The 24,352-nt window shown below is 42.7% G+C and overlaps 1 protein-coding gene across 1 annotated transcript in view; it reads right to left on the bottom strand.

The window, feature by feature from the left end:
- Positions 1-1,636: 1,636 nt before the first annotated feature.
- The window catches only part of nampt1 (nicotinamide phosphoribosyltransferase 1), a 29,330-nt gene continuing 6,614 nt past the window's right edge, over positions 1,637-24,352 (bottom strand). Inside the window, exons 2-11 of the mRNA XM_049566548.1 lie at positions 21,699-21,855; positions 17,774-17,877; positions 15,059-15,187; positions 10,888-11,046; positions 10,482-10,618; positions 7,022-7,247; positions 6,814-6,933; positions 6,567-6,707; positions 6,224-6,358; positions 1,637-6,004 (exon numbers count right to left, since the gene is read on the bottom strand). Of these exons, the coding sequence (XP_049422505.1) occupies positions 5,894-6,004; positions 6,224-6,358; positions 6,567-6,707; positions 6,814-6,933; positions 7,022-7,247; positions 10,482-10,618; positions 10,888-11,046; positions 15,059-15,187; positions 17,774-17,877; positions 21,699-21,855 (1,419 nt within the window). The 3' untranslated portion in view covers positions 1,637-5,893. The remainder of the gene's footprint in view (positions 6,005-6,223; positions 6,359-6,566; positions 6,708-6,813; positions 6,934-7,021; positions 7,248-10,481; positions 10,619-10,887; positions 11,047-15,058; positions 15,188-17,773; positions 17,878-21,698; positions 21,856-24,352) is intronic.

Raw genomic sequence — 24,352 nt, 5'->3', positions numbered from 1 at the left:
TTAACCAGGAAATCTCTTTCTAGTAGAAACCCATGAAGGAAAACGTCTCCCAACTGCTTGACAGAGCAACAGCTAAGAGTATGGCAGAAGCTACGGTGGAGGATCCTGAGAAGCATCCAAGAAAAGTTTCTGGTGTGGATTCTCCAGACAAATGCAGCATTCAGAGGAAGGACCAAAGTCAAAAAACAGAACATCAACAATAGTGACCAGAGACACAGATCACCCTAGGTGTAGCTTTTCCTCACTGGAGAGCGCTGTAAGGAGCTCGGACATCCGGAGGGAGCTCGGAGTAGAGCCGCTGCTCCTTTGCATCAGAAGGGGTCAGTTGAGGTGGTTCAGGTGTCTAATCAGGATGCCTCCTGGACACCACCCCTTGGAGGTGTTCTGGGCACATCCCACTGGTAGGAGGCCTCGGGGCAGACTGAGAACACACTGGAGGGATTACATATCTCATCTGACCTGGGAACACCTTGAGTCCCCCAAGAGGAGCTTGAACGAATTGCTGGGGAGAGGGACGTCTGGGGTGCTTTGCTTGGCCTGCTGCCCCTGTGACCTGGCCCTGGATAAGTGGATGAAAATGGATGGATGAAAGAAAAGAAGGGACTAACGGAAGACGCAGATGTCACAGTACTGCTTGCCCTTATTCGCGCAGGAAGACCTGAAGAGAGCGCTCACTGGGGCGGGGGAGATGAGGCAAGCTCACCTGTAGGCATATGTTATAAGCATGCACTGATAATGTGTTGTAATTACTCTTCATGCCAGAAGAGAGGAGACAAAAGTTCTGCACTCTGGCTTTAAATCAGTGAAGTTCCAATTAATTTACTTCAATTAAATGCTGACCTCATCTTTAGAATGGGTTCACAACAGGTCAGCTACACACGCAAACGTGAAATTCACCTACAGACTCAAGCAATATGAAAAATAAAACTTCACAAACAAATGAGATATAACTGAAATATAATTTGCCATTTTTGTACATTGGTGCAGTTTTTCTGTCATCCCTGGGCCAACGAATGGATATCGTTATTTCATTTGAAGAATTTGTCATTTATATTCCAGAACTGATAACCTGTGGTATTCAGGAGATTAGGAGTGAAATGTCTCGCATGTTTCGATCTAAATGTGTTGACATATGGTATAAACCAAAACTACGAACTTGTTGTCTCATATAGCTATAGTGTGGAACCTTACATGAAGTCTAATCTAAACATAAGACAAAGATCCCCGTGTGCACAGTTGCGCTCAACAACGTTCCCATTAGCCTTAGAGAGTGGAAGGTTTAACGCCACCCTAGAGGAGGACAGAATTTGTTCACTTCTTGTTTTACTGTCCTGTATATGAAGACATAAGGTATGTACTTTTCAGTAAAATGACCTATGTATGATCTATGTATGTTGATTTCTTTTGGTGGGATGATCATGAAAAGGTGATTAGTTTCAGAAAGGGAACCTTAAAAATCAATCCATGGTTCCAAAAGCCTGGACCCAGAAAGATGTTAAGTGTAACTGCCAAAATGGGGCCCCTAAAGACCTCGATATTTGTGGCTCACTAAATAGAGATGGTATTTGAGCTGAAAATGTTAACGCTAAACAAGTGAAATCATTTTGACATCATACACAAGTAGGCAAAATAAATCAACCATTCCAAACTGACAGGGTGGCATCTTTAATCAATGTATTGTTGACAATATAGCAAGTTATGTTAGTTAAAATATCAGTTGTGTTGGGAGAGAATTTGGGACAACCAACATATACATATGAGTAAAACAACAACAACATAAAGAAAAAAAAGTATTCACAAACAGTTTGTCATCCATCACGCACACACGATGCATTCACACAGGACTACACACACACACACACACGCACACGCACGCACGCACACACACACACACACACACACACACACACACACACAGAAGCTAAAAGCTTGACACTCACAAAAAACAGTCACACTGCCAGTTCAGTCAAGCAGGTTTGGATATTCTTCTGTTGGTACAAAAACGGTTGTTCTGACGAATAAAAGAAGAAGAATAGAAAAAAAAAAAAAAATGAACCTACTCTATAGCGTGGTCGTCTCCCTAACCGGCCTCTCTGCTTTCAGTCAAACTATTTGTGGTATGTACAAGTGAGAAGGCAGTATGGCCGCATCGTTTGTAGTAAGGATATTTACTGCAATGTTCCTGGCATTTCTTTTTTTCTCCCTTGTCATACAAAATAATATTTCTCTGAGGTAAGAACCGAGACAGTATCAAAATAGTAAAATCAGAATTTTACTTAAATGCACCACATAACTGGGAAAAGAAAACGACAACTGTGTTGTTGTGTCGATACTCTGGAACTGGAAAACAAATGATTTGACGGATGACAGTGGCGACAGTTGGAAAATAAAGGAAACAGTGTGTCATTGTTTCAGTAGCTGTGTTGTTTACCAGCTTGGCTTGTGTTTAAGCAGGTTGGTCTGAGCGAGAGGCGAGAGATGGGAGTCGGTGACATCACAGGCTTCGTCAAGGTTTTTCCTAAAATCACAGAGAACTAGCAGGGTCAGTGTGCGTGAGAACAAACAGATAAAGTCACCTAAGGTCTAAATAGCTCCAGTGAAACTGTTCGGGGACGAGAACACTTAGCACACTGTGGTAACAGCTTCTAAGGTGACAGTATGTGGAGCTGAGAAGTTTTAAAAGTTTTAAGAGAAAGCTCTGTGAGACGATACTTTGAGCTAAATGCTAATGTCAACCTGCTAGCATGCTAAAGTTCAGCAGGTAAATTCATCATGTTCACCATTTTAGTTTAGCGTGTCAGCATTTGCTAATGAGCAGGGCTGCACCAGGCCACCATAGAAGCAGCTCGGCCTTACCTGCAATTTTGTCAAAATTCCCTGCGGCCCAAAGACCATTTTCTCCATGATCAGTAGTAAGTACAGCAGTCAGAAGTGAGGGTATGATCTTTTTTTTTTTTTTTTTGACAAACATCAGCTGTGTAACCCAGTGGCACAATCCAAACAACTATTTGCCCCTCTCCACCTAACTACCATACATACTGTTTCCAAATAAAGAGGGACTTGACCTCTCTATACAGCTGGGGCTGATAGGAATGTTGTTAATGTTGCAGGTATTTGGTCACAAACTATAGCACTAGACACATTCAAATTTAGATTGGTAGGAAGTGAAAAGTCTTTCCTGTGATGTCACCAGCTCCTCTTAAATCCCTCCTTGCGCTGCGACAGAAAAATCCCTTCACTCTGAAAAGGCCAACTCAGCAATGTGACTAAAACACACCTGCAAACAGGAGTGACACTCCACTGAGATGCTCTGAATGGGACGATAATTAACTCCAAAAGGCATTATCAGCAAGATCCCATTTGTGCCTGGGCAACGAATCCAAACATCGCTGGGCGCATTTACACGTTTCCGGAAACACCGCTGCTGAAGTTTCTCGCTTGTCACGAGTTAAGGCAGTGATACCAAGGGCAGCGTTTCGCTGAGCAGCAACTGTGCACCACCAATTGCCAAAGCATGGCCAGTACATTGCCGTCAGGGGGTGATTCAAGATTCCAAGTCTCGCTTTTCTGCCTCTTGATTTTTCTCTATTACATTGCCCAAAGGAAAAAAACACACTCACTACTGTATCGTTTGTCACAACGCTGCGTCTCCTTTCAGAACAAAAGGCTGGCAAAGTAAAAGGAAGAGTGTTCTCTATTCCTCCAATCAACAAGAACATTTGCATAAAAGGAATACTACACAATCCTTTAAAGGAAGAAAATCTCAGCGCACACACACACACAGATCCAAACACACACACACACGCACACACACAGCAGAACCAACATTTAACACACACTTCAGCCCAGGAGCCACATAATCTTTCATAAACACATAGCTAGATCATCTTCATTCCAGTGAAGACAATTTCTGTGATGTATTTTTTTTTTTCTTTTACATCAACTCTTGGTCTTAAATAGCAAAGACTGGTTTCCAGAGCATTCACCATCGTAAAGACCCAATCGTAAAACTTTTGACTCAAATCTTAATTAGTTTTTTAAAGATCTGGGGCTCTGGAAACACTGAAGCTATTGATAGGAAACTTGCTGTTTATAATTTTTTCATTTATTATTGGCGCTGTTAAAAAGTTACAGTATAATGCTCTTCTGGAAAACCTTGGGTCCTGGCATTCATGTGGATGCCACTTGACATGCACCACCCACCCAAACACCATTACAGACCAAATACATACCCCTGCTGGCAATGGCACTCCCTGATGGCAGTGCCCAGGCAGGACAACGTGACTTAGAGCTCAAGTGTCAACCAGGCCTCCAAATTCCCCGATCCCAATTCGACTGAACATCCATTGGGCATGCGGGTACCTTACCTTGCAACCCACAGGACTCAAAGGATCCGTCAGCAACGCCCTGATGCCCGACAACACAGGAGGTCCTGTCTCTATGCCTCGACAGGTCAGAGGCTCCACCGTAGGACATGGCTCTGACCTGTCGAGGCCGGGTACCGGTTTGTCCCACAGATGCTTAATCAGATTGGGATCTGGGGAATAGGAAAGCTAGGTCGATGCCTTGAGCTCTCTGTCACATTCCTTGGGCCATTCCTGAGCAGTTTTTGTGGTGTGGCATGGTGTGTTGCCATGCTGGGGTGGTACTTCCATCAGGGGTACTGTTGCAATGAGCGGGGTGCTTTGTATATAACAATGTTTAGGTGGGTGGAGTGCGTAAAGGGGCATCCACATGAATGCGAGGACCAAAGGTCTCCCAGCAGAACATTGCACTGTAACAAGATGATCAATGTTATTCATGTCACATGTCGGCGGTTTTAATGTTATGGCTGATCGGTGTATATCGGTGGACAGAATTTGTAATTGGACCTTCATGATGTGAATGCTCTGTGGCCAACATAATGGCGATTAGATGATCAGTTATATACCTTCAAGGATGCACCCATAACATTTTATTTGGCAGAGTAAGAGTATAAAATATTCAGGTCGTACTTGACAGATTTTGGCCTTTTATATTCGAGGCCGTCACTACTGATTAAAAGCAAGAAAACTGAGGGGAAATGAATTCCCTCATCACCCATGGTTAAAGTGTTTGCGATATTCTGTGTTTCAAAGGAGAAGCAATGTTAGTCAATGTTATCGGTGCACCGTTACATACCATGATCATCGTTTTTCCTCCTTCACATGAAAGACAAAGCTAAGTAGATTCAGACATGTATTTTTTTTTTTCTAAACAGTTCTGTACACAATACACGGGGCGCAGTCATTGGTGTGGGTGCGGCTTCATATTTCTCTGTCATCATCTTTCTCACTTTGACTCGCCGTGGGTTCACTCCACATGCGGCCGCCAGGAGCTCACTCACAATCGTCTCATTTGTGTCGGCACAGAAAAAAAAAAGTCTGCTGACACACTGCCTCAAAGCAGCCAATCACATTCTTACGTTGCAATATGTCTAGCCTATCAGTGCAACATGCCGAGGTTCAGTTTTGGGTTGGTGGCACGTGTGGAGTGAACGCATGGTTTATCGTCATAATCGCAACTTATCTCATTCCTGTCACTCACAGTACCTCTCACACTCTTCTATTTTTCTTTCCTCTCACACTTATGGGGTGTTTGCCGTTCATCAGTGGTGTGTGAGTTTCCAAATTTCCCCCTCAATTCTGTTGGAGAGCCAACAGCAGCATTTTGGAACTGAGGGTGAAGATCCGTGAATTTTAAGGGAGTCTTGGGTTTTAGGAACGTTTCTGGGGGTTCTCAAGCTTTGGGAGTGGGATCTATTAGCAGTGCACGCCACCTCCATTTTCTGGGGTGGCGTCAGAGGCCAAAAGGTGAAGGGTTGAGGGGGGTTTGTTTCAGGGTTAGGGTGGAAGGTGGGGGGTGGGGGGGGGGTTTAGTCGCTCAATTCAAGCTCACTTTCTGTGAGCTTGGCATTGTCTCTGACTTCATCAAAAGTGTATGTCTTCACGATCTTCCCGTTCTGAAAGACTGTGTGCAGCAGGTCCTGGAGACGAACAGGAAAACAAGTCGGAGAGAGGGTGAGTAAAAAGAAACAGGGGTACAGGAGGACAGGTGACAAGGGAGAGAGGGAGGGAGGGGGAAAGAGAAAATGTGAAGGTGAGAGAAGAGGCAGGTCACCGTCAGTGAACTCAATTTCTTTGTGCTAGACTCGAAAACATCCATAAGTGCAAAAGTGTCAGTGTGCTACTGTGTGTAAACTCACCACGCCATACTCCTCCAGGTCACCTTTGCCCTCCTCCAGGGTGACAAACTCGCCACTCTGTGTTCGGTGCAGAGACAGGCGACCTTTCTTTGACCTCTTGTTGGGGTCCGCCACTGGATCCTTGAACACATTCACCTTTTCCCACCACACAGAAAAAAAAAATAATCACATTTTAAACAGAAACAGAAGTAAAGTTCTACGCTAAATTTATCAGAGACTGCGTCATATAAACCTAAGGATGTCAGTTTCGGTTCATTTTGCTTAATTGCTACATTACTCACTGTTTGATTACCACAACTGTCACTGACACACGGTAACTATATCCTAATCTATCGGTACCCACCCCGAGTCCGTTGGTGACCACATAGCTGCATTTGAAGGAGCAGTTGAGCAGATCTCTGGTCAGTTTCTGCAGCAGAGCGCCTCCGGAGCCAAAGGCAATGTTCTCAATGGACCACCTGTGTTGCTTCATGCCCTCCACGATCTGTGGAAGAACACACACAGTAACATTATGTAAGAGATAAAACCTTTTGTTAGCGTAGTGCTGTGTGTCCCAGTGACACTGCATCATAAGCAGGATGTCTTTATACCTCTTGCAGTGTGTTGATATCAACTCCGTCTCCTTGGATGACTCTGATGTAAGGAGGAAGAACCTTAAAACCTTTGGAGTTCTCCTCTGGATGAAACTTCTTACCCAGGATCTCCAAAACCTGACAGAGGTAAATCAAGAGAGGAGGGTGTTACAGAGAGGGGGAGGTTAGTGTCCTGGTCAGAAGTAAGCTGTCCTGGTCACCGCACCTTCAAAACTGTATCGAGCGGGTTTCCTGAGTCTGGTCGAACAACCAGCGGAGCATCTGCGCTGCGTGCCTCTATCAGCGACCGAAGGTCTTCTCCCCAGATCTTCTCACAGGCGTTGTAGATGTCGTAGCTGTCGCTGACGATGGATACGGGCACGCTGGGGAACTGTTTGATGATGTGCTCAAAGGCATCTTTTTCATGGTCCTTCCCCCACGCTGTGATGGTGCTGCGGAGAGAACGGAAGAGAAATCATTGTTCTCTGTCCTGCAGTAATTCTTCCATATGGTTGATAAAAATTATAACAAACTGAGGACGACTTCTGTGGTTTGTTTGAGTGCTGTGCATTTCGGGGTTATTATAGTTTTATTTTTAATTTTGGTTTTTACTTTATTAACCTTGGCGCTTTACACTAACAAAGAATGCAATAAATGGATGGAGACCACTCATCACCATTAATTCAAGACATAATCTCTATAAACAGATATCTGCATATGGACGCTGAATCTGTAGGCAATGGGACAAGATTTTGGTACTGGAAGCATTCTGGTTTCCATTTGTAGTCTGAGTAGTATTGTCCGATCACATCTGAGCTTTGGTTGCCTGCAAGAACACAGTCCATGTGGAGAGTAAAAGCGGTGGAACGCATTGGCCGAAATGCAATCTCAGAACCCATCTGCTATTGTCTGATGATAATTTACCTTTTAATCAGCCTTTGTTTTTATCTGTTTATCTGGGTTCATATGCAGGTATCTGTTTGTAGAGATTAGCAAAAATGTCGCCTAGACCTAAAACACCACGTCTCAAGTTGCTAATTGGACTGTGAACAATGATCAGCGCATGGCAGTGAAAGTCATGGCCTGGATATCCGTTATCCATTACCCAGATATCTGCCGGCTACACCGGAAACCATGAAATATTGATCGCTGCCCCCAGAGGCTAAATTGCCATCAGACCTCTTCACTGATGGGTTCTGAGATCGTTCCAAATATACAAAGTAGGAAATGAGTGAGAGATTCAACAGCAAGGAACACCACTGTGAGTAGCAAGAACTTTAGTTATCTGTGTGGAAGGAAGACTACGTGAGCAAAAGAGAAACTGAAAAGGAAGAAAAGCACATTAATGGTGAAAATGTTCTCGTAAAACAAAGAGAACGACTGAAGACAGTCAGAAGACACTCATCGAGTGTTAGTGTCACAGATCGTCCAGAAGAGGGCAGTGCACTCCAGGTTTTAATCTTAGCTGACACCAGACCTTAATCACCAAATGAATTACTGTCAAACGACCAGACGAGGACATCCAGACTCCACAAAAGGACACAACTTTTCCCTCAGTCAAATGTGGCCCTGAAGCACTGTCAGTTCTATGTGGTGACATTTATAATATCTGCAGTCTTGTATGTGAAATCTGTTTAGTGTACAAAGAGTAAACCTCAGCTTCTTGGCACTGTCAAGATTTTTAAAAGAAAAAAAAAAGATGGTTTGTGTGTGAATTAAACTTGAACAAAACTGATTTGGTGGCAGTTTATTTACAGTGCAGATCTATCCATTACTTGTCTACAAAACTGGTATTTTTTCTTACAGTGTAAATTTCTGTGCAGCCATTTGACCTTACTTTTTCTTCATGTCATTACTGTTACCTTGACAGTGTACAGTAAACACTGGACACACAAGCTCTGAAGGTGACACACCTCTGCTCTGAAACACCCGCCCGTCCCTTTCCTTCTACATCCAAATCAAAGTGGAATTTCACTGTGACTCCTCCCTCTGAGGTAGAAACCAAACAGACTTTGGGAAGGGGGGGGGCATTACATAATGGTTACTATGACAACTTCTGCCACCATCCCACAATGCACTGGTGCGGAGAAGAAGGGTGCGCTGGAGCAGCAGTAACTGCCCTGGTGGCAAGGAAGAAGCGACTCTACACACATGAGAGCGAAACATAAAGTGTGTGTGTGCGCAGGATAAATGGATCAGTGCCATAAAACAACACCAGAGACATTTGAGGGGCATGTGCGTCAGGGCAGCAGCCAATCAAAACCTTCACCTCCGGCCAATCGCAGCCCCCCTTGCACAAACCGAGATAGATGAACCAGATAATTAGAGTGAGGGTGACCAAGCTCTAATCAGAGAAGCAAATTAACACCACCCTAAGCCAAATGATGAGTACATTTTCACTCAGGCTGATAAATTCCCTCCGTCAACAGCTTTAGCAGATAATAACCAACTGTTATTTGAAACACGTTTTCTATTTTGAAAATCAATTTGGCTTGTGGGTGAAAAAGTTTGCTCTCAGACTTGGCTCAGAGCCAAAACGTGTCCTATCTCTCCAGAGGCAGCTCTGGAGATGAACAAAGCTGAGACGTGCTTACTGTACTTTCCGAGGATACGTGAATATGTAGCTTATGCTGATCATTAGCGCTGTGCACAGCCTCCAGGGGCTAAATGTTACGCTCTAAAGTTTCTGTGAACTTTGCACTTCTCTATAAAGGGGAGTTGAAGCACATTGGCAAACACCCATCATAACTCGGAGATCCTATACTCCTGGTGTAATAATTAAAGTGGGTGATGGACTACTGCCCTACATCACAACAGCAAAAGTGCTACTAAACCTTCTGGAAACACTCTAGCTAAGAAATGTAGGCTCCACAAGCAGAGACAAAGCTTCAACAAGCAACATTAAATCTCCAGTGTGTGGGATGCAGGGGGATATATTAGCAGAAATGGAATAAAATATAAAAAGTATGTTTTCTTTGGTGTGTCATCACCTCAAAATAAGAACCATACTCGTTAGCAGCCACTCTGCGACGCGAGCGCTGGAAAAACACTGATTTTTTTAACGTGAAACTACTTTATTCAGTGTGCATGCTGGTTTAAATCACTGGGTCAGTTTGTTTTGAGATGGAGGAAACCTCTGCTGATAATTTAGCTCATGGTAAAAGCTGAGCACACATTAGCGGGCGCTTTGCTAGCGGCCTGTATGCGACGTGCCAAACAGAGTAGGGCAAACGCTGATTTGTAACGTGAAACTGCTTTATCTAGTGTTTTCCCCAGTTTAAATCACTGGGTCTGTCTGTTTTGGAGAGGAAGAGACCTCTACGGATATTTTGGCTCCTGGTGAAAAGTGAACACTGAAGGAATGCTAACCAGGAGAAGTTTCAGCTGGTTGCAATCTACAATCTTCAGCGCTAGTATCCACTAAACAGCCAAATGCGATTCCACTGACACAATTCTGAGGCAGGTACAGTCCCACTAACATGCATGCTTGGAGCAGTTTACCACAACAAACCACAGAGAAGCTCTGACTACAACACACACAGAGATGGCGTGACTTCATTCTCTGCTCAAGACACTGTTACTCCACTGTATCTTTACATAGAAAGTAGTGTTTTGCTGCTACATTAATGCTCTGAATGTTGCATGCAGAACCTTTAAACGGAGAAAGTGTGTATGTGTGTGTCTACCTGTGCTCTGCTGCAGGCACTGAGAAGCCTGGCACAGGGTCCTTGGTGCCGTAGTATTTCTTAATGACTCCGATGCCAGCGACCGTGTCCGTGCCCTTGAAGTTGACCAGATGGGCGGAGGCCCCAATGCCTGCAGTCTGCAAATAGGAGGGAGATAGATGGTGTTAGGGAGGAAAAAGGGCAAAGACACCTTTTTTACGCCTCATAACGTTGACAAATAGATGAAATATTGAGAAAACAATCCCGACTCACGGTCAGCATATTGGCTTTTATCTGTAACATAATGTTGGTCCAGGAAAAATGACAAAGTGGACCTTGAGTTGAGACTGTTTAGTCAAACTTTCCTTTATGGGTAACTATACAACTCCACCTTAACAGTATCTACTGGCTTGTATATTAAGTATACCTCTTGTGAGGAGACGCCTCTGTAGCCGAAGTCATGCAGTTTATACGCTAGTCCATCCAAGTTCCCAGAAGTCTCCAGGAGATATTTGGCGAGGATCTTCTTCTGCTCTCTGGAGTTGGTCGCCACAGTGATGGGGTACCAGATCTGAACCAGGATGGTCTGACGGAGGGAAGAAGGACAGTCCAGCTCACTGTTTATTTTCATTTCAGGGTGCCATTTTTTTTTAACATTTGAGGCTTTTACTGAGGTTTTAAACGAAGCTTCAAATGTCTGTTGTCATATTTTATATCATCAGCATAAAAAAAAATATCCTCAAACAAAATCCTTGATTTGAATCAAGTGATTCATCAGATTAAACGAGTCAGTCTTTATGATTAAATCAACTTTCTTGAATGAGTTAATGTAATTTATGATGCTGTTAAGATTGCTGCTAAACCAGTCGATTCCAGTCGGCATAGCCTGTCCTACGTGGATCTGCTGCTAGCATAACCTGGCTAGCGCACAGGGACAGTCGATGATATCACTGCTGCATCACCCTGTCTGTAACTCTGCAGTAATACCAGATTTAAAGAGGATAAATAGACTGAATGTTGATTTAGAATTTGGAGGTCAATGTTATCAGTGAAGCAAGTAGTATTCGGTACAGCCCTACTAATGTATTACCTCCTTCTACAAATATATCTTAGCTTAAAGACAAAAAACACATTGTTTTTTAAAGCCTATTAAGCCTCTTTAACCAAATGTGAAATGTGAACTTGTGAATCGAAGTTTCACAAGGACAGCAGAAGTTGCAGCACAAGTGATTTTTCTATTCAGCACTGAACTGACCAGCGAATGTCTGGTCCAGTTATCCAGCTTTCCCAGTATCCAACTGGTATGAAAACCCAAAACTAACAGGCTCAGGGGGATCAAAGGGCGCTGACTGTGGGAAAAATACATTCCCTGATGCCTCGTGTCAACTCTGGACCAGAGTCACAGGTTTCAATATGAAAACAAGTGGCTTATCTGTACCCAATGCAACCTGGGGAATTTTACAAAGGAAAATTTTTGACAAGATAAGATCATTTTCAGTCTGTTATCTCACTTCAGTCATTTTCATTGCAGCAACCAGCAAACAAAATTTATGTCGCAGGAAAACGATACTTAGCATTCCTGTATCGACGCAATTTCCCCCTTCACCCCTATTTTTAAGACTTATGTGAGGCCGTGTGTGTATGATAGGAATGACAGCAGAGTGTCAAGCCTCATTAGCAGCAGATAACGAGAGCAAGCACGCCAAAGTGAAAAGACGGTTACGAGAAAATAAAATGACATTTTTGCATTCCTCGCTTGACTTGGCCTATTAATACCGTGCAGTGTGTGTTTTCACCCGATGACCCTGAGCGGGTCACATTCCTCCTCACACTAATCATGATCTAAACCATAATGTGGACTGATGTGACTAACCGAGTAAGGCTGACTTCCACACACACGCAAGGTCATGTGCCCTCTGCCTTATCTGCATGCTGACCTCTGCATGAGGAATCTATATCTTAACCTGATTTAATCACTGTCACATGATCCACACCTCAAGTAAACTGTTCTGCCTCCTCTTTCTCCTAAAATCTTTTTACTCATGACTTCTGTGGGGTTTTTTTGCATTTAAATTGACGCCTCTCTGAGAATTATGACTGTGACAATCCCTAAATATAAAACACAGTAATCACCGTGTGACAGTTTGTGAGGGGCAATGCCTCGATGGTAAAATGGGGCAGCAGCACGGTAAAAACAACACTCAGGAGGAATGTGCGCACACACAAACACGCACGTGTGCCAACATAACTTCCCGGTCAACGTTCCAGAACAAAATGGAGGGAGATAAGGGATGAGAGAGGAGGGCGAGAATGAGGAAGGTCAGGGGGACAGAGGGCTGAAAGAGCGAGAAAGACATCAAAAGGGACGTCGTGATGACAGAGCGAATGACAAACAGTGAGGAAAAAGAAGGAGTGGCAGCGGGAGCAGAGGGGAGAAACAGCCCAAGGACAGCAGGCTGAACGCTACGGCTAATTTTACATGAGCCATGAAGAATGACTGTGTGTGTGTGTTTATGCATGTATTTATATCAGCCATGGAGACTGTGTGTGTACGTGCATGTGTTGTGTCCAAATTTATCAGGACAGCGTGTGTGTTGTGACTGCGCTCTTGGCTCTGGGTGACCTGCGTCCAAGCACTCCTCCCTTTCGTCATTATAGTTATAGTAGAACGTTGTGGGCTATCTCTTTTCAGTGTTGCACTTAATAGACGATCCCTACACACCTGTCCCACAGCTAGCAGCTTGCTGGGATACTTAGTAAAAACAAGACAGACTTATACCCAATCAAAGGAGACACTGTAGTTACTTAGAAATGTATGTGTAAGAGTTGCACACACGTCCCTTTGTACAGAATGTCAAATATATCAGTGGAGCGAAACAAAGGCAGCCTGTTGTGTCGGTTTGATCCTCTTCTAAGGAGGAAGCTATATGGGAGAAGTCAACCCAGATATTTATGAATAGGGGCAGACATGGGAAAAGAGAGACACAGAGAGCAGTTAGAAAGAGAGGAGGAGACAGAGTGGAGATATCGGTTGAGGTAAATGAATTTAGTTCTGCCGAGTCACTGACGACAAGTCTGTTCATGCGGCATTAAGTTCATGAGATCTTCCTCATCTCGGGGTGGACTCACACAGTGCATTAGCGCAATGTAATAAATGCGGCATGGAGGACTCTGCATTACACACCAGACTGCCTGCATCAAAATCTATTTTAAAAGTGTAAAAACCACAGTTTACTGGGACCAGTCGCTGGAAGATCAGCAAATACACCAGCAAAGCAGCTCCTGTATCTAAAAAGGTACCACAATGTAAGTAAGCCATCAGGCTTTATTGTGTTTACATACTTGGTGATTTGCAATGTATGTTATGACTGCCTGGTGGTGAAAATGTGTAAAATCAATTATCAAAAAGACACAGGGCTAGGAACTAAATCCTTTACAGGTCGACCAGCTTCAGGCAAGTTAGATTTAAGACTAACAATACAAAACAATAACTGTCCAGCTTACTTGATCTAGTAGTCCATTATACAGGCTGGCAGTCTGATTGTAAATAAAAATCCTTTTACACCCTTTAAACAGTCCTTATTCGGAATATCCTGATAAAGGCTGTTGATGTCCCAATATTCTGATGTGTGTGATGTTAACCTGAGAGGCATTTGGTAAATTAATTTCTAAAAATTAGATGTCACCAATCATCTTGAGATTATACAATGTAACGTCAGAAAAAAAACATTTATAAGATCCTTCTTTTAAGGCTTATAAAACAATGATTTCAAGTATTTTAATACCAGTTAAGGCCTTCCTTTTAGATCAATGAATACGATGCCTTTTGAGACTTTATATGCTCTGTAAAATCCTGAGGTGAACCTAGTGGCCATTCCTCTCTGATACAGGCTTTCAGTAAATCAAAATGCAAAGTGAATAAAGTGGACATACATTCTTTACACAGTTCAGAATAATGTCAAAGCTGTGATGCCTCAGGGAACAGAACATTGGTCGGGTCAAGCGGTTGATTTAGCACTTTTTGTCAACTACAAAAAAACACCAAACAAGCACCTGACTCTCTGCTCTTGTACTTTTTCCCAGCCAACCATTATGAATGACTTAACTGCAGTTACAGCGCATCTCTGAGCGGCCGTGAAGCAATAAGTCATGGCAGGGTTGTAATTCAGGGAGATTTAAGGAGAGATAAGAGGTGTCGTTGGGTGCGCTGCCAAGCTAAATAGTTTATGGCTTTTATAAAACCGTTAACTCTCCATTGTAATAAAAAGGGCATAAATGCTGCTAATATAATTTTGTCCTTAAATCAATAATCGAATAAAGCTAGCCGTTAAATCTTACTGATATGCTTGGCAATGTAGTTTTTGTAGCAATAGAAGTGGCACATTAAAATCTTAACTGTTAAACGAGAGCATAGCGATGAGAATTTTACAATCGCTTTAAAGCTGAAAAACACTGAATCCTAAATTTGCTCCAATGCAGCCCACTGCAACTTCTCCCAGCCTGACACACAGTAATTGAATAACACACTTGTGTCATGTCAGGACAGGAATTGTCCCGCTATCCATTCTGGGCCCAGAAGACAAAAAAAACAAACCTACCTCCACCCAGTTGGTGAGCCAGTAGCATTCAGGGTCTGTGCTCTCCACTGTGAACAGGACATTGCCTCGAGGAATGACGCTCCCCTCTGGCACCGCCTTGATTTCAATAGGCAGGTGTCCATTGTATTTCTGCAACACACACACACATACACACACACACACAAATATGGCACTCAGAATCAGATTTAAACTGTGACAGTTTCTTCTTTTTGGCTTGTACAGAGTGTTGCTTTATTGAGATGACCTGAAAAAGGGAGACTAAAGTGACACACATCTGGAGGCAATACAGTTTCTAGTTGAGAGTCGACCTTCAGACGTGTGCTTCACGCCTGGGCGCGATGTGAAGAGGCAGTGAGATCATGCAATACATGCGTACAGATTTTCCTGCATTTCAAACCTGGTCGATGGATAAAACAATGTACAAGTAGCAGCTCATTCTCTATACCATAAGACATACCACTACAAAAGCAACATTTGTATGCTTGATGTGGGCTGTCTGTGTGCTGCTTTTATCAATAGCAACAGCATAGTATCATATAACCATGCGATGAAACAGACCTCCCTGGAGTCCTAAGCAAAACCGTGCTAAGTGCTCCTTCCTGACCTGTGAGCCACGTAAACCATTTGCAGTTGCCACACAGTCACACCTGACAACCCAGTGCTCCCACTACAATCCTCCTTGTAATGGCAGAGAGATGCCTATGTAAAAGGCAGGTTCAGAATGATGGGGTACTTTCTCAGAGTATACACTGACATAAAGCACCAAGAACTGTTCCACTGACAGCTCTAGAAGTATTTCAGAAAGGGGATTTCTTATCTGAGTTACAAATTGAGTTGCGAATCTTTTCAAGATTAGAGCAGGACATAATGTCCCTCAGCCACTGGGCATAGGTGGGCGGGGCAGTTTCTCTCTATCTGATTAGAACTGCCCGTCTGGTCAGCAGACAGGCAAAAGAGTGCACGGTGTTGGATAGGAGTTAGGGCGACCGGAGGGCTGGGTTGGAGGCCAAAGTTGAGGATTGAGGATACGGTTTGGAAAACGTCCTGAACATGTGAATAACAGAAGACTCATGATGATGATGAGTTAACCAGTCCCATACGCTGTCCCACAATGAAGTATTAAAACCTTGTTCCCGGACATATTTGATTTTGTCAAGAGGGGCGTGTCTGATCTCGGCTAACTTGTCATGTATGGTGAATATCAGCTGTTTGTGTGACGGGTTTAAAGAAAGAATTCCATCAGCAGTGTTCGTATCAGGTGTCTCAGGGAAGCTTGGTATCTGAGTGAAGGAAATGTCTGATTTGCAAATACCTTGAAAAATGGATATTTGGAAGGTTGGATGTTCCAGAGTTGTTCAAATGATGAGTCAAGTAAAGAAGACTGGACAAGATGGTTGTTAAGGATAGGACATGAAATATATATGTATATTTTTTCCTTGCCCTACTTGCTCAGTGTTTTTTAAGCATATCAGATTCAAACTCTATTTCAATATAATTTCATTTAGCTGGCAAACCTGAAGGAATAGACAGAACGTGGGGAGTAATGAAGAGATGACCGTGATGTAAACGTTGTCACATTTTGACACATATTAGGGCAATGCTGCTCTGACAGCTACAGAAGACAAATTTGCCATCAAGTTGCATTACATGGAAGGTTATTCACGGAAGATTACTGTAACAGTTTCATTATATGCAACTAAGTTGGTCCGAAAACACATACACTCACACTAGCTGGATGTCTTCTCACCAGGCTGAACAGGAGACATGCTTTCAGGTGCAAGGTAAGAAGCTTTGACGTGTGTATGTGTGTACCAATATGCTTGCACATTCTTGCGTGACAGAGGTACCTCGAGTGTGTTTTTGAATGGAGATGAGTCGGAACGTTACATACACAGTAAATAAAGGTTGTTTGTTAACTTCAATTTAGTGTGTTGTTACATTTTGACGGATAATGTGCAATGTTCATAGCACACAGTACAAAACACCACACATTTCAGCGGCACTTAAAATCTGATTTGGTTATTTCAAAAAAATTCAAATGGCTCTTTAATCTATGCAATATTTTTTTAGACACAGTTTTTCCTACTTTTAGCCTACGTCTAAGTTTGAACTTCTGTTAAACATCAGGGAAATTTAGTCATTAGGAGCATCCCTGGTTTACAGATAATCAACATGAAAAAGAGTGATTCATAAGAAACACGGCTGCCAGATTGAGCGCTGATTCAGCGATGTTGTAAGCGATGACAAAGAGATAATTGAATACTAATCAGAGTTTAATGACACTTCACTTCACACGAGAAAATACTTTGTCAGTACGGAGCGCTGTGCTCTCTCCAAGGTGCTGAAACTGTACCTCTCTTTAACCAGGAACATTGTATGAACATTTTCTGGAACATATAAACGGGATGTGATTTATTTCTAGCTGCTGAATCGAACTTCTATCCAAGGAATTTTACTAGTTCAGGCCTTTTCTCATGTGGAAAACAGCTGCACCAAAAGTGGTTCAGCTTCTCCTCATTTTGACGGGCAGGTTTTTATTACACATCAGGAAAATGTTTGCATATGATATGACTTTTACAACGTTGCTGCTGCAGACTGTGCCCCCGTGACTCATCAGATTGCAAGGTTGCTCTGTTATCTGTTTATCAGGAACACACTGTATGTCCTCTGTGTGTACATGTCCAAGACAGTGTATTTCAGAGTGTTTTCTCATACCTCCAAAATGTACGTCCACCCCTTCTCATTGAAAACATCGTCCTGGAAGTGTTCTCTGTATACCTCCTTCGCCTCCTGGATCTTTTCTGGGGTCACTACCTTTCCTGGAGAGGAGGAGGGAGAAAGAAAGAAGAAGCACAAGAAGGTTCAGGGAGAGACGGAGAAACACACACTGATAGAGAGAAGGCACTGGAATGCTACTCTACTGTCCACTGCTGTAACTCAATTAGAAGCATCCCGTGCATGGTGACAAGGCGTCTTTATCCAAACACACACCAGCCACCTCCTTATTCGTCTCATTTCAAGTTTCTGGACCATAGAAACTGTTGTACACAACAACCACAACAGGTTATAGAAGGGGATATGTGCGGGACTAATTATCTCTGCTAGTTGCCTGGCAGCGTCAAAGTAACAAGAAGACTCCAGGAAGTCAGCACTTTAAGTAAAAAAGCATTGCAGCACAGCACATAACCCCCAAGGAAGCCACAAATTGTAAGCGTTAATGTTTTACACTTTGTTTTTGGGAAGGGGGACTAAAGCAGGATTTATACTCGTCAGCTCTAGGCAAAGCATGTGGTCAGGAACAACAGCAACATTTAACAAAGATAATGTTACCATTACAGCTCACATGGTTCACCAACAAAACAACTGTCTTATACTATAAACATTTTCCAAACAAATATAACATGCTAACGTTATTAGCACAAGCCTATGGCATTTTACATTGTATAAATTAGCCGAGCGAATAGCATAGATTCCCTCTGCCCATATGAAGTCAGGATAAATCACACACACAAGACTTAAAATGCTATTTTGTGGAGGTTTTATTGCATTTATTTATATATATGTTATCATCAACTTCATTCTTTGTTGTAATTTGATAACCCCTATTAAATAAAACAATATGTATTGGGGGAAGTAAAAACTGACTTTCGGGCAAGTAGATTTCTGGCCCATTTTCCAAGTGGGCCATCAATTTTCCCAATGAACTCTCAGCTAGAAAGCAAATGAGCGCGTTACCCCAAAATCCCAAACTATCGATTTGGTGGGAAAGTTTCTCTTTCAAGTTTCTCACCCCGTTTCCAAAATGTCACTAACATTGCTCACTGAAAGGCATGACTTCCTGTAATCTCAGGGCTAAACCAATTCCTTGTTTTCACTGAAATACTTTCCATTTTGGGAGAATGAATGAAAAACTATAACAAGTGTTTCCCTTTAATGCAAAACTGAGAAATTCAAACTCCTAACAGTGAGGTTTATTTTAAATCTAATATGGTGGTTTGGGCAAACAGAGATTCTGCTTTCACTTTCACTATAACTCCTCCTTTATCCATGTAAACCCCATTCACGTTCCCTGCTGAACCTCTCCCTCGACAAAAGTGCAGCCAGAGAAGATTAAAATCCACTCCATGATTCAGAAGAATCATGATGCACACTTTTGGTTTCATAAGCTCGAGGATCAAGGATGCATCTCTAATAGTTGGCCTAATCATTGAGCTCTGAGGGACGCCCTGCGCAGACAGCTGGTCTTTCTCCCTCATACGGTGAAAGAGCAGCTGTGCTTTTGTCTTCTCCCTCTCTGTTCTCCCTGGCTCCCTCTCTCCCCCGCACCTCTGTTACCGCACCATGAAATCCTCTTAAGGGACAGGAGGGAGATGCATTCTCTCGTTCTTACTTACTTTCTTTCCACTCCTTCTCTCGCTCTCTCTCTCATGCCCCTCGGGATCACACTGATGAACTTAAACATTCACCTTTACCAACTTGAGTTAATTGGAGCATTGAACATATTGTATGCATTACACTTTGCCTCGTTTCACTCTTTTCTTTGTGTTAAGCTCTGTGCAGTCTAATCAATGTGAAGCGCACTGTAACCTTCTTGTTGAGTAGATGGGCTGTTGCTGCAGGCCACAATAGAAAGCACCTGCCCTGCTGAAGTGCCCTTAAGCAATACACTGAATTTTGAGCAGCTTCAGGCAGGCAGTTCTGCAGCTGACCCTGCACTACTCTGACCTTGTCCTGGAGAAAGGGGGGGGAGGGCTAAAAAGATAAAATTCTCCCACGGGGACCAATAATGCATTACAATAGGCTTTTGGTATGTGCCCCGATTGTAAACTGGGACTCACTGGACAAAGGGTGGAAGCATTAGGTGTATAGTTGACTCCGAGAAACGAAAGTAAAAAAACCCAGGGTTATGCAATCAAAGTAGTGAACTGTTACCCTTATTTAATTTGTTAAGTTTACTGGAAACATATTTACACAAACATGAAGAATCATTAACAGAGGTGGTGGCTTCATAGGGCAAAACCTGCAAGCTGCAATGTCATTCAGTCTGGCAGCGACTGTCACTGACAGCCTCCTACTGGGTCGAAGGTGGGCGCTTCAGTGTTGACCTCAAGGGTACTTTCATTCCACTGTATATGCAGCACAAAACATGGGCACCTTATAAGCAGCATATATCAATTCTGGAGTAGCGACAAGGGCTGAAAAACAAAGCCAACATGGAAGTGCCAAAAGCTGCAGTTCCTTAAAGGGCCACAGGAGGCTGGCTCCAGAATAAAATCAATCCCTATAACCTCCTGAGACCCTGTGTCCTTATTAGAGAACATCACATTTTGGGTTAACTGGACCTTACACTTCATTCTTCTTAACATAGATCTGTTGTCCTCGTTCGTGGACACTTTTTTGTGCCACCTAGTGGTAGTCAGAACACAATACACTAATTAATGTAAAAACAAGATGGCAGCCATCTTTGCCAAGTCAGTCTACAGCCGATCCTGACACAAAAGTGGACAAGGTCCAAAACCTGATCACATTGTATGGTTGAAACTTGTTTATTTATGGTTAATAATGTTTGTAGTTTGATATGGCAACAAATGTGACCAATTTTAGCAACAAGATAAGACACTGTTAATTAGGATGTCACGTTTGAGGACATTGGGACTTTCTTATCTCGTTTGAGGACATTGTGACTATCGTTGACAATGTTTAGTTTTTTTCATACTTACCGGGTCCTAATGATCCCAAATAGCTATGAGAAATTAAAAATGCATACCAAACAAAGTTCAGGTCTCAGGAGGATAAACCTCCATGTTTAAATGCCAAACTTCACATCAGAAAAAAACATGTTTAAAGCCTGGGAAAATAAACGGTTTTGGTCTCTATAGCTAATCTTTAACAATCACAACAACTGAACGGGATTGAATTTATTTTGAAGTCATTTCAACACAGAGATCGCGCTATAGGGCCACTACGAAGTACCTTCTTTATGCTAACTTTGCATTTTCGCACAGAACCAAACAACAGTGACATCATGCTGCCCCAGTGTGAAGCGTAACACACCAGTGTTGGCCTCTAGTGAGACATATAACATACCCGTTGGCAGCGCTTTATCAACAATGACAATGGCATCAACATGGCAATAACACTCATTGACTGTTCCTATTTAATGGCGGCTGATCTGTTCCTCCGCTCAGAAGGTAAGGAGCTCCTTGACCGCATGGTAGACATTTTGAGTTAGCTCCTAACTGCCACTAGCAGCTTGTGGCCCGACAGAGCATCACACCTGGCCCGTCAATGGTCTCGTCCTGCTGGCTGTCCTTTTTACGCAGTTGTTGATTTAGCACTATCGCTACCTCTGGTGCCGGCTTAAAGGCGACACAACTCTACCCTCCCCCATTACGTTATTGTATCTTTCGTAAAGAACGGTGAGGTGTGATTTCCCGCCCTGAACAGGCTTTTGAGTCAAATCCACCCCACACTCATCCGCAGCTCTGCCCTCTCATCCAAATATGGTCACTTCTGGCTCCAAAGATGGCGACAGCTTAAATGCTGAACTTGAGGCTTTAAAAACACCAGTCCACAAACCACTGGGTGACATCACAGCAGCTATGCCCATTATTTTACACAGTCTATGGTCAGGACTTACCTTTTAGGTATTTGTTGAGGATGTACTGAAGGCCGTAGAAGACGGTTTTGTCATATTTGACTTTTCTGCTCTTGGTGGGATCTGTCCTCTTCTCACGGCACTCGAAGTAGGAGTACACTTTACTCGTGTTGGGAGGATACTGTTTGTAATGTGTTACCTACAGAGACATAAGACATGGCCAACAATAAATAAACTGATTTAGAATAATACTAATACAACGTGCAGGAACATAAACTGAGAGTATAATTAAAGCCACACACACAAAGGCTGATGCTATGTAAAGATTTATCAAGACCCTTTTTAAATCAGATCAAGTGTAACAATGCAGGCCCCCAAACCCCGCCAACAAACACACCCTCTGTGAGCACCATTATAAATGAGAAAATTAATCATCATTGTGTGCTCTTACAGGAATGATTTTTACTTTGAGGTATTAAACGGAAATGAGCTCTCCTCATGAGCCTTTTTCATTAGCTGGCCAGGAGACTTAAAAATGCCTGGTTTATTCATGAGGTGCAAATATTACACCAAGCAATGTCACACACACTTTAGCTGGAGTCACCTGTCGTGTTGAATCCCCTCCTCCCTAAACACTCATGCACATATGCAAGATTAAGTCTATTCCATGAACTGTGTATACAGGTTTTGAGTCAAGTCTTTGTGCGTGGATAACCAAGATATCTAGATTAGAATGTTGATGATAGAGTGGTGCAGGAATGAGTTGAATTTTACCACTCACGGTTCCCTCGTCTCAAAGTCAGTGGGTTTTTTGAATGGGTTTTTGGTTAGATGCCTGAAATAAGGTGTTTAACACAAGCTTAAGAGATTTTCATGTTTTGTTCTATGAAATGAGATACTTCAGTTAATATCCCACTTGTTAATTTTGAAGCTTTTATGTGTCATTATGATCTGTTAGTGTGATTATCACAACAATATTTTCATTATGAAGAGTTACCTATGCTTATGCTTTAATTTTTGTTCCCAGTAGTCAGTCACTAGACACAAAAACATGGGAAAAAAGGCTCCAGGTTGAAACATATAGTTTCCCTTTAAGCCACATTTGAAGAACAGGGCCCATGTCTTGTGATATCTTGGCATTGCTAAACATCAGACTGGAAGTTTCACAACGTAAACTACTGGACAGACCAACCTTTCAGGGGAACTGACGAAACCTTTCATATAAATGCTGAAAGACCTTTAAGATTACATGGCAGGTCATGTTTCACTATTGCAAAATAACATGGAGAAATGCTGATGCAAATTTAGTTTACAAGCCTGAACACATAAACATTGTATTTTTTTGGACGTTGGAGATGCAAAGGCAACAATACAACTCAGGGTTTTCATGTGGACATTTATATGTGGCGGCCTGCCACGATTGAAACATCTGCTGCCACGTTTTGATTTAATATTTTTGGAGCTGGGCTGTTCAGTAGGGGCTGTTTGAATTTACAAACCTTTTGGTTTTTCGTTGCAACACACTCACAAAGTGCAGAGCATACTCTGGGCACAGACGGAGCAGCAGAACGTCTGGCACAGTGTATGTGCAACTTAAGTGTTCATTGTACTTCCTCTACAGCAACTGCTCCTCTCATCCATCAGTCTGGTTTTATCAGCTTTGATCGGATTGACTGATTACATATCCACCCAGTGAGTCAAAGCTCCAGAAACTACTGCCTTTGCTGTGTTCACGGACTCCCAAAACCCCCAGAAGGGAAGAGGGAACCCAGATTGATACACACAGATTCTAATTCTGTGGGACACACTGAAACATATTCAAGCATATCAATTTTTCATGCTGTAGCTCACTGCCAACAGACGCAGTCCTGAGAGCTATTCAGGGTCACAACTCAAAAGATTACGGAGCACTGCACTGCCATTGTGGTATTTTATCTGTGATTATAGCAAGCATTCCAGTTTAACAGAAGGTCCGTCAATCAATCTATTGTGTCAAAAAATTAAAACAGTGCTAAAATGTTGCAGTCGGGTTTAGGTATGCTCGATTTTCAAAGGAAAGCACGTTCTCTATTATCTTACTTTTCTTTGGAAAATACCTCTTTCACTGTTGCCTAATCTACTGCCAACTGACTCATACCTTAAACATTGACACTGAAAATCAAGAGTGTATGATCAAGTCTTGTGTGAGGCATGTCCAGGCATGTAGTACGCATTACCCATTTAAGAGGGAATACACTTAAAAGATACACACACAGAGGAACACACAGAGAAAAAGACAGTGTCGGCTGTAGCCATCCGGCCATCAATTAAATCCAAAATGAGTCAAGGGATTTCCACAGAGTACACAGGGGCATTTGAGGGGTAATTTCCACAAATAAGGTTGACGAAATGTTGCTAACAGCTTCAGTTCACTCAAAATGTAGCTTAAAGCATTTAATGGTAACCACAGGAGTGTAGAGGTGTCAAGAGTTCAATCTCTCGATGTGATAAGCTTCACTTACTAAACATCAATGGTAAAATACTGTGAGTCTTACAGCTGCCTTCAGGGAATACTACTGCGTAAGAAAAAATAATTAAGTGATGAAGGAAAAATTTTACTACAGGAAATACACGGCTAAATATGGGTCTTGGCTTGCCCTTCATTTGACTACAACCTTGGGAACACTTAATACCTCGCCATTATGTTGGAACCACAG

The sequence above is a fragment of the Epinephelus fuscoguttatus genome, linkage group LG22 (genome assembly GCF_011397635.1).
Source record: "Epinephelus fuscoguttatus linkage group LG22, E.fuscoguttatus.final_Chr_v1".
Lineage (NCBI taxonomy): Eukaryota > Metazoa > Chordata > Actinopteri > Perciformes > Serranidae > Epinephelus > Epinephelus fuscoguttatus.
Note: the sequence above shows the minus strand (reverse complement) of the source record. Positions and strands in the feature narration are given on the sequence as shown.